Source organism: Mesocricetus auratus, unplaced genomic scaffold (assembly GCF_017639785.1).
Source record: "Mesocricetus auratus isolate SY011 unplaced genomic scaffold, BCM_Maur_2.0 Super-Scaffold_100007, whole genome shotgun sequence".
In the NCBI taxonomy this organism is placed as follows: Eukaryota; Metazoa; Chordata; class Mammalia; order Rodentia; family Cricetidae; genus Mesocricetus; species Mesocricetus auratus.
Window position 1 is genome coordinate 32841602 of NW_024429191.1, and position 10994 is coordinate 32852595.

Consider the following 10994-nt stretch of genomic DNA (forward strand, 5'->3'; position numbering starts at 1 on the left):
AGTTAAAGCACGCACAGACTTACATGTCAAGAGCGGACTTTAGACTTTCATGTGTTAAGTTGCTTGAGTTACACCTTGTGACCCTTCTCCCATAACATGGTGTGAGGATGGACTGGGAGCCGGTACAGACTCCAGTGTTTACAGCCTTGCCTTGTCCCTACCTGCTGGCTCCAGGCTGCCTGGGCCTGGCCAGCTTTCCCTCTCTATGCAAGCGTGTCAAAGCCATGAATGCTGGAATCCGAAACTGACAAGGTTTATTTTTTCCAGAGCCGGTGGCTGGTCTTCCATTTACAGTGTCACTATCCCTTGACGGAGCAGTTATGTGCCAGTCTAGAGATGGCCCCAGCCAGTGATGCTGGCCTGATTGTTCATCGTCAAGCCAGCGACTCATGTGGTGCCTAGGCGTGGCCTGTGGTCTGGTATATACATGCTGCAGAATTGGCCTGTTTCCCCTTCATTTTAATTTTTCTAACCTAGAGCTTAATTTTAATAACTTTGAAACACTTTTAATTTTTATTTGGCACCAGTGTAAAGACAAATAATATCTATCTTTCCCATTATTTTCATAAGTAACACAGATTACCTGATCTTTTTTTTTTTTTTTTAACTAAAAAGACTTCTAAACCTTCTGACATAGAAAGCACCCCTATGACAAATAGGGAGAGGTGGGAAATAAAGTTCCTATTCTGGCAGTGTTTGGGACTTCTTTACAGACTGAAGTGGACCCCGAACAAGGCCACACCCAGCCTTTTTACTGTGAATGTAAATGGAACAGCAGCCCAAAGCCCTTGTCTCTCTCTGCCCTAGAGGTGCTACCGGTGACAGGGACCAAGTGCGCGTGTGTTAAGTGTTTGACTCCAAATAAGCTGCCTGCTCCCGACAGTGTGCTCAGTGGGGAGAAGGCTGTCATGTCAAGGTCATTGTTACTTCTTTCCTGGCTGAGGCAAGGAAATAAAGGTGTCCCAAGTATTAGGGCAATTTGAGATGGGGGTAGGAAGAAGAAAAAACAAAACAAAAGCCTAGCGGCTAAGAGCTTCCCCTCCAGCTATAGTTTCCAGGTAGACACTTAAAAGTCTCTTCCAGGTGTGATGGTGCAGGCCTGTAACGCCAGTGCTTGGGAAGTAGGAAGCCAGAGACTGGCCTCAGTCACATAGTGAGGTAGGAAGCCAGAGACTGGCCTCAGTTACATAGTGAGAGAGAAGCCAGCTTGGCTTACGTGAGACTGTGTCTCAAAAATAAAAACAAGAAAAGTACTGACAAAATCTAGTCTGCTCTGCTCCCGATGGTTTGCAAGCCTCAGAGTTGAAAATGGGTGAAAACTAATGTCCTTAGTGTTGGTGCAGGACAAGGCTGGACACCAGGCTCCCCAGAAAGATAGACTTCATCCTGAGGAGCTGATGACCCAGTGAGAACCCGAGGGGACCACACTGATTTTACACCCCCATTTCCCTCCCACCGCCATTTCCCCCTTTCCGCCAGGCCTGCTTCTGTTCGTCCAGGACCAGTCTGGCTTCTTCTGTCTTTCTAAGATGATGGTCCATCCAGAGTGAGCTGAAGGGGAAGGTTATTGTGAGTCCACTTAGGCTGCTTGGACCTGTGAGAGGCCACACACAGCAGAATAGTGTTTGTTGATGCTCTGAGGAAAAATCCTCCATGTCCAGGGTGGATCCTGGCTGCCAGGCTGGACTCAACTATTTACCAAGACTGTTTTAAGCAAAAGAATATAAAATTCAGTCTAGGCCTTGGAAGCCTTGAGAGCTTCACAGCTCGTCTGCCTCTGGTCATGGCTGAACTGATGTGGGGCTTTGGTGTCTGAGGCAGAGGTGAGCTGCAGGCCAGTGGCTCCTCTTAGGGAAACTGTGTATCTGGAGGTGTATTCACTCAGGTCCACGCCTGACCTTCAGAGCGGCCTCTCCTAGCCAATATATTTAGAGATTAGGATAACCCAACAGGTCTACTGGTTGTATAAAATAGGATTGCTGGCTCCATGCTGGACTCTGGAGCCTGCAAATTCTACCGTTATCTCCTGCAGCTCACCAGCCACAATGTGGGCATACTGGAAGGCTGTTACGTTCAGTGCCCACCTTTTGGCATCCCTGGGGAGACCTGACTTGTACTTTCTAGGGTCTAAGTTGCCCCCCCATGGATCCGGTCAGCCATGGCAAGCTTTTCTCCTGCTGTGTAGAATTTAGTTATCTGTAGCTGAGGTTAAGTTAATCCTTGATGTGCAAGAAAAATGGGAAACTTGCCCCTTTGGGGATGTGATCCCCATGTACACCTGTGATTTACTCTTTCTTCCCTGTCATTTGTTGGCTTCATGGGGACTGTCATAGGATCATGTTGACATTTGCTGTTACGTTTTCCTTTAGTCATTTTGTGTTGTGGTATAATCACCATGTAAATTGTGGTTCAAACCTGGATTTTTGGTAGAAAAAAGATTGTTAGTAATCATGCCAAATCCCTAGGCCCTCAGGAGGCTGAGGCAAGAGAATCAAAAGTTCAAAGCCAACTTGGGCCACTTAGTGTGTCAAATTTTTTAAAAATGCTGGGCATGTGACTCATTGCTAGAGAACTTGCCTAGCATGACTGGGAACTAAGTTTTCTCCCCAGCACTAAGAAAAGAAACCCAAGTCAACAGCCATCAAGCAGATGTATCCCAGGCCAACCAAGAAGTGTGTTCTCCCTCATACTGGGTGGCCTGAATCCAGGCATTTTGTGATTGTGTGCACACTGACCCTGTATATGTGTGTGTGTGTGTGTGTGTGTGTGTGTGTGTGTGTGTGTGTGTGTGTGTGTGTGTGTGTGTGTGTACTCCCCTTGTCTGGGGCTCATACTGGGTAAGAGACCCAGGAAAGCCTATTTGCTTGTCTGTTATGTTACCATGCATTTCTAAAACCACTTCAGTTGTTAATCCATTTACTCCTCTATCCATCGACTTGTTTCTGTTCCTTTCCTCCCACTTTGTACTCATTTGTTTTCATTAAATTTTGCATTTATTTTGAGTTTTTTTTACCGTGTCATTTTTGGGCAGTAGCTTTTCTGATTCAAGTTTCTTGAGCATATTAATATTCTGTAGCTGTGGCAAAATACAGCCTGCTTCTGCTGTGACCTTTGTGGGGACAGATCTCTTGAAAAAAATTCCATTTCCTAGTGAATCCTGATGCAGGCACCTATGTGCTTGTGGTACGAAGGAGTCACAGGAAGGAGAATCTGCAGTCTGTGGCTTTTGAGGAGTTGTAGGGTCCAAGACTGAGAGAAGGCATACCCTGCCCTCAAGGAGTTTCCATCTTTACTGAGGATGCTTGGCTTGAAACAGCTAACACTTATGTGTTCTCAGCTCTTGTAATGACATGCTCTAACATCTCTAGTCCTCACCGTCCTGTGACTAGACACTATTTCTGACCCCATTTTATGGGGGAAGTCAGAGAGGGTTCATAATTACCTAAGGCCACACAGCAAGCAACTGGAAGAACTACAGTTTGAATATGGGTTATCTGCGTCCTTAGTTTCTGAGCTAAAGCTTGACATCCCATCAGGATCGCAGGAGAAGAGTGGAAATGTGGTCACTGTTAAAGTATCGTGTGACGGCGTGGGATGTGGGCCTGAGATGGTTTTGTGGAGGTGGGACGCCTTGGGAGACGGAAATGTTTGGAAGGAAGGGTGGGCTGGTGGTTGAAAAGAACTAGCTACCTCTGGTCTTTCTCCATCTCCAGTTCCTCTGGCTTCAGTCCTTCACTAGCCCCTGGCCCTTCCAGGTGGGGACAGAAGGAAGATGGATTGTGTTCATATTATCCAATCATAGGGATTCCCATTGTGTGTTGAGGTGAGGTAATTTCCTAGTTAAAAACAAAACAAAAGACAACGAAGAGCAGACCCCAGGCCCCTGATGCAGTCTTTAACAATGCACAGTGGTCCATTGGCAGTGGAAGCATTCACCACCAAGAAGAGTAATTTCATTTGTAGACACACAGGCAGTAAGTCACCTCCTCATTCTGATATGATACTCTCGGGGCTTCCTTCTTTCTCCATGAGCTTGAGAATAGAATCAACAGGGACATTTTATAGCTAGAGCCACCTGGTTGATAGACCCAGGTGCTATGCATGCCACAGAGTACCCACACTGGTGTGAGCCCTTGAGATGAACTCCTATGCCAACCACAGCGTCTACTTACACATATCGGCCTCTGGATGGAAACAGCAAGAGGCCAGTCAGCTGTAGTTAACTGGAGATGTCTGAATGTCAGGTTTCTGGCCACTGTCAGCTCCCTACCCTTATCCCCATTTTCCCCTGGTCTTCTCAGGACCTACCTGGAGGACAGTTATTGACAGGACCCAGAGGACAGGGTTTCAGGTATATGTGACTCTAGTAAGAGATGAGCAAGAGTTCTATTAATGGAAAGTAGGTCTTCCGCAGCACCGAAATCCATTCCAAGTGTATTTTTACTGAAACCTCCAACACCCAGGTATGGTGCCATGTGCCTGTGATCCCAGCACTCCAAAGGCTGAAGTAGGAAGATTTTAGGTTTGAGGTTAGCCTGGGCTGCAATTTGGACTGGAAAAAACGGGAGGTGGTAAAATGACTTACCAGGTAAAGATGCTTGCTGCTAGTCCTGCCAACTTGAGTTTGATTCCCCAAGACCATGTAGTGGAAAGAGAGAACGAACTCCCACAAATTTTCCTCTGATCTCCACATAATACACAGATAAATGTGTGTGGAGGGGAACTCCAATAAGCAAAACTAACAAAAAGCTAAAATGGTACTCTGGCCTCACAATGGCCAGTCTGGTCCCTGACTACACAGTGAGCATCTGGCAACAGACCCACCCCTATCCCATGGCTTAGCTCATAATAAAATTGTCTCTCATGGTGACAAAGCTTCATGGATCACCTCTAGATTTATGGCCTAGACATTCAAGTCCCCAGTTTGGGGACTGACACAGATGCAACTAGCATCTTGGCCAACTTGGCTCCACAGTATTGAGAATGGTTTGACAGTAGCACAGCTTCAGAGAGGCAGCTGGCTTCTTCCCTGTCATCCGTGCAGGTCGCCTCCTGGCATCATGGCAGGCAGGGCAGCCTGGACTCACACCCAGCCAGCAGCACAGGACTCTGCATCCTCTTCATACGTGTCACAGAAGCATCCTTAGTGTGAAGTCCTCTGCGTGAGGGAACTGTGGGGCTTCAGAGTCCACCAGGGAAATCGCCAGCACATAGCAGGTCTAGAGAGGAAGCGGGGTGGCTGGGACTGGAGTGCTGCTCTCATGTTTGCGAGACGTCTAAGAAACCGGAAGGACCCCACCAAGCCTGGCATATAGAACAGCAAGAATTGGTCTGTGAGGAGCAGGCCGTGGTGGCACACACCTTTAATCCTAGCACTGGGGGTGCAGAGGCAGGTGGAGCTCTTGTGAGTTCTGAGGCAGCCCTGACCACATAGTGAGACTCTGTCTCTGAAAACACCCCAGGAGGAGTCCCATCCTTCAGGTGGAGGAGGACTCACGCTGGCTCTTACTCCAGCTCAGAGGGACAGAGCCAGCCAGCTGAGGAAGGAAAAGTTAGAGTGCAGTCTTCTCCCTGGCTTCCTGGTTCCTGGCAAGGTCACAGCTTCAGGGTGCCTTACCTCTTCTGCTCCTGATATAACTTTCTTCTGAGAGCAGAGGAGCTTCCCCAGTGGTTCTAGAACTTTCTCCCAGTCTCATTATGAGACAGTTAAAGCCAAAGAGTTCACGGGTCCTGGGTGGGGGGGGTCTCAGGGTGGTAACAGGGAGACTGACTGGGAGGTGAAACAGAATTGGTCTAGGAGGGTAACCACAGATTTCTCTGGTGTGGCTTCACAAGCACCTTGCAGCCAGGGTACTGCTCAGCACTGACGGGTGTCAGCACAGAGTGGTACCAGCCATCAGACACAGGAACAGGCAGTCGAGTGCCAAGATGATCACGAGGCACTTTGAGCACCGTATAAGTACCCTACTTCATAGCATTAATTCTACCATCCTAGGAACCTTCATCTCCAACCTCAGTAATTATCACTAATCTACCATCCCACCCTAATCTGTCCTGAGGGCTGCTGACACGGCGCCCACCCTATGCCTGTCACCACACACTCAATTTAAGCACTCAGGTCCTCTCTCTGCCCATTCCCCACCTTGGCCATCAAACTCCTGTATTCTTGTTCCTCATTGCCAAAAAACCTTCCCCATGGGTTCAAGGTTTGCCATCCTGGGGAACACAGAGCATAACCACATACAGAAAGCATGGACTACAGTCAGACTCTTGCCATAGCTGTCGTACTCAGTGCATCTTCTGGAACCCCCAAAAGAACAAGAAGGGCCACGGGTGCCCCTTTCAGCACAGAGCATGTCAGCCAGAAGGACCAAGTTGATGTCTACCTGTGCTTTCTTTAGCAGATCAGATATAGGAGCACAGCAGTCGGGCATGAGCCTCTCCAACTCTAAGGTGATGATGACCAAAACCAATGTGGAACCCTTGAACTGCAGCAGCTGGTGGCCCGCCTTACAGTGCTGCAGCTGCCTGGTCAGGGATGCGACGTGGAGGGAAGGATTCCTCTGAGGCAGCGGTTCTGCTACACGGGGGCCAGCTCAGGACCGTCAGGGCGTGGAACTGGAGACCATGGTTTTCAATGTTAGAACAGAGTCCCACCCTCTCCCCCTAGTTTTCACATATCAATAACCAAAAGTGCAAACGCTTTCAATTTCCATCAGGGAGCATCGGGGTGGCCCAATTCTTTTCGTTCCCAGATAGTCTGATGTGTGACATGGCCACTCTGAGGCTTAAGCGTATAGATGGCCATGTGTGGATTCTGAGAAATGTGAACCTACTGTTCAAGCTAAAGGGAGCAGGGAAGTTATCTGGAACCGCTTGACTTGAGGAGAAACCCGCAACCTTGTCAGCAGTTTTCCGTAATGAAACTGCCCTTAGTGATTTAACCTTCACGCTTTGTAACAGACCAAAACGCCATGCCATTTCCTCATTTGCATAATTTTGCCTTACTAACAGAAGCACATCCTGAAGGATGGCCTCCATCCCCCCAACTAAAACTAACACGAACCGGTGTCGGTGTCTGATATTTTTTTTTAAGTGCCAGATCAGTACGGTCTAACGCCTCAATAAGGATTGTGTGTAGGTGAATAAAGACAGCTAAGTGAATGTGTGTAAAGTATAGCAAAGGCAGACAGATATTTATATACAATATTCATAGAATGGAAAGTTAAAATATTTTTGCAGTGTGTATTTAAGAGAGAAACTGACCATAATAGTGCCGTCCAAATGTCTTTGTCAAGTGACTTCTGTGTCCTTTAGACATGAGAGTCTGGTGGAATGGTGTGGGATATAAAGATCTATAAAGATAACTCTTTTCACTCTTCTGTATGTCGTGAGCCTTTGTGGATCACCTCGCCGTGGTGCACCTGCAAGGACGTGTTGCACGCCTGTGCCTTGCCTGTTCTGTGTTGTAAACAGCTGTTCCCAAGGCACAGATGAGTCTCAGGGAGACTCTATCAACTCCTGCTTATTATAATAAGAAGCCCAGCAATGTTCCCATGTGGAGGTCCTAGTGAAGTCTGTCCAGAGCAGCCAGTCCTTCCTCCGCAGCTCACCCCAGGTACAGCGAGAGCCACGATGCTCTATGAAGTCTTTTACGTGTGGAATTGACTGTAAAAAGAAAATAAAAGGGGCCAAAGCCCTGTGTCATATCACAGTAGCTTTTGTTTTCTTATCCATGGGGACTGGGGCATCCACAAACTGAGTGGATTTGCCTTCTAGTGGCCTGGCATGAACATACTTCTGGAAAAAAAACCAAACCATCACTAGGAAGTGGTGACTTCTAATGCACATCACATGGACTCCCTTTGCGAAAGGTCTCAAGCCCCCACTGCCTGCCAGCGCAGACTCAGAGGTGCTGCCCAGGCTGGGCCATCTGGGGTCAGGGCAAGACCTCACCCCAAGTTTCCTAGGGTCTGTGGGGTTTGCCCACTCCTCCCAGTCCTGGTGTGGCTACATGGAGAAAGAAAAAAGATGCCTTCCAGCTTCCCGAACAGGCACTGTTCAAACTGCCCATGGCCTTCACAGTCCTGCAGCTTCATATCTTCCTTCAGTCTTGTTTTCCCTTTGGAGTGCGTGCGTGCGTGCGTGCGTGCGTGCGTGCGTGCGTGCGTGTGTGTGTGTGTGTGTGTGTGTGTGTGTGTGTGTACGTGCGCGCGCACTACACAGGCCTGTGAGGCCAGAGGATATCCTCGAATGTCATTCTTTCGGCATCAACTACCTGTTTTTTTGAGACAGGGACTCTCATCTCCTCCTGGCCTGGAACTTGCCAAGTAAGTGGGGCTAGGTAGCCTGCAATCCCTAGGGATTTATCTGTCTCTGCTCCACCACCCCACAGCTGGGATTATAAGTGTGCCCCCACCAAACCCGGTTTCCTATAACAACATGGGTACTGGGAATCCAACTCAGGTCCTTACTTCACAGTAAGCACTTTACCAACCGATCCATAGCCCCACACCCCTGCCTTCAGCCTTTAACCGAAGATGCTTCAGTTCTGAGAGAACTGTCAGGTGTGGTGGTACACAAACAATCCCAAACAATCCCAGCACTTTCAGGTGGAGACAGGAGGGTCAGGAGTTCAAGGTCATCTTTGGCTACCCAGTGAATCTGAGTGTAGCCTGGCTTCACAAGACCTATCTCAAAACAAAACAAAACAAAAAATAAACAAACAAACAAAAAAACCAAACAACTATGTTTTATCCTCAGAAGCCTTTGTAAACTTCTTAATGCCGAGGGCATTAATGATAGTCCCACACTATTAGAGAAACAAAATATTACTATAACCTCCGCCGGGCGTTGGTGTCGCACACCTTTAATCCCAGCACTCGGGAGGCAGAGGCAGGCAGATCTCTGTGAGTTCGAGACCAGCCTGGTCTACAAGAGCTAGTTCCAGGACAGCCTCCAAAGCCACAGAGAAACCCTGTCTCGAAAAACCAAAAAAAAATAAAAATAAAAATAAAGGTCATTCACTTGAGGTTTAGTTGGACAAAAACAAATTTTAGAGGGCACAAAGTGTATCTTTTTAAACATGTTTTTGAAAGTGTGTGTGTGTGTGTGTGTGTTTATTTATGTGGGGGTTTATGGGTTTATGTACAGGAGAGCAGGTGCCCTAGGAAGCCAGTGGAGGAAGACAGATGCCCTATAACTGGAGTTACAGATGGTTGTGAGCTACCATGTGGGTGCTGGGAAAGAAACCCAGCTCTTCTGCAAGAACAGCCTATGTTCCTAACCACTAAGTCATCTCTCCAGCTCACAAAGGATATTATAATAATAGACATTGTATTGAAGGTTTGGAAGTGGACACACAAGCCATATTTTTCTGCTTCCTTGGAGAAGCCAAGGAAGGCACAGGAGAAATGGCAGTGGTGTCCCCATCTTCAACCTGGACAAGATCAGAGGGCGTGTGAAAGTCTGGAGAGCTGACTGGGAAACCATCTCCCAACAGAGATCCACAGTGGAACTCTGATAGCCAAGCAAACCTGCTGTGAATCCAGAGCTTCTGCTCCTCCTCCAGCATCTGGGCCTCCTGCTCCTCCCAGAGAAGGGTCTCAGCATCACTAAGGACCAAGTTCATGGGCACAACCATGGGAGTAGACTTGAAGTCACTTGTCCTAGCAACTGTCACCATCCCACCACGGCATCTCTGCCTTCCTGAAACCACATGAGTGTAGGAAGGTGGCAGGAAGAGCCAGGTTGAATGTGGCCTTCAAGGAAGGGCTGGAGAGATGACTCAGAGCCAAGAGTGCACATTGCTCTTGCAGAGGACCAGGGTTTGGTTGCCAGCGCTCACATGGGGCTGCTGCAGCTGCCTGTAACTCTAGCTCCCAAGTAATCCAACATCTCTGGCTGTCACAGGCACCTGCACTTACATGCACAAACACACACTCAGACACACACCCACATAATTAAAAATAGTTAAGAAATGGAAGACATTATCAGATTTCCAGCAAGGTGTGACACATCTCAACATGTTGGGAAAAGAATGAATGAGGGTGACACAGAGGTTTGGGGGAGTCTTGGCTCAGCAGTGTTGGGAGCCTCCTGACTCAAGTGACCAAAGGGGCTATGAAATTTTAAGCACAAGTCAGGCGTTGGTGGCGCACGCCTTTAATCCCAGCACTGGGGAGGCAGAGGCAGGTGAATCTCTATGAGTTTGAGGCCAGCCTGGTCTACAGAGCGAGTTCCAGGACAACCTCCAAAACCATACAGAGAGACCCTGTCTCGAAAAACCAAAAAAAACAAAAAACAAAAAAAACAAAAACAAAATTTAAGCACAGATGGAATTAAACACCTCAGTGGTGACCCGTTGTAAGGCAGAAGCGCCTGATAGCTATGTGAGGAAGACCACTCCTTGGAGCATAGGGTCCTGGGTACTGGAGAAGAGGCGATGGGTTGTTATCAAGGCACAGGTTCATGTGGCGTCTCCATGTAGGATGTGCATCAGGAGGGCAAGCTTTGGACACTATTGAAGGAGACACTGAAGATGCTGCTGGAGCCCATCCTAGGCTTGAGGAACTCAAAAGACCATCAGGGGTCCTCTGACCAAAGGTGCCAGGAGAGCAAAGGCAATGCAGGACTCAAGAGATAGCTAACACCTCTCACCCTAGGCACCAGTAGGTGGAGCCTACATCCAGGCTGTGACCTAACCTAGCTATTCACAGCCACATGTGACCCTACAGTTGGGAGCACCTCCGAGAAAGAGGTGGGCTTGGTGGGCTCACATGCCACTCCTGGGCGGCTGCATCTTTTTTTTTCCCCCAACAGGGTTTTTCTGTATTGCTTTTAAGTCTGTCCTGGCACTCACTCTGTAGATCAGGCTGGCCTTGAACTCACAGAGATCCACCTGCCTCTGACTCCTGAGTGCCGGGGAGTGCTGGGATTAAGAGCGTGCACCACCAATGCCCAGCTTTGGGTGGCTGCATTTTAAGACTCACTGT

General features: G+C 48.3%; 1 protein-coding gene across 6 annotated transcripts in view; it reads left to right on the forward strand.

Annotated features, from left to right (window-relative positions):
• Septin8 (septin 8) overlaps positions 1-7712 on the forward strand; it is a 28069-nt gene extending 20357 nt beyond the window's left edge. For 2 of the 6 annotated variants that reach the window (XM_040748625.1, XM_040748623.1), the window contains exon 10: positions 6402-7712. In XM_040748625.1, coding sequence (XP_040604559.1) covers positions 6402-6567 — 166 coding nt within the window. In that variant the 3' untranslated portion in view covers positions 6568-7712. Of the gene's footprint in view, positions 1-2; positions 3003-6401 lie in introns of those variants that run through there. The other 4 variants (XM_040748628.1, XM_040748627.1, XM_040748624.1 and 1 more) reach the window with 3 other exon arrangements.
• Positions 7713-10994: the final 3282 nt, after the last annotated feature.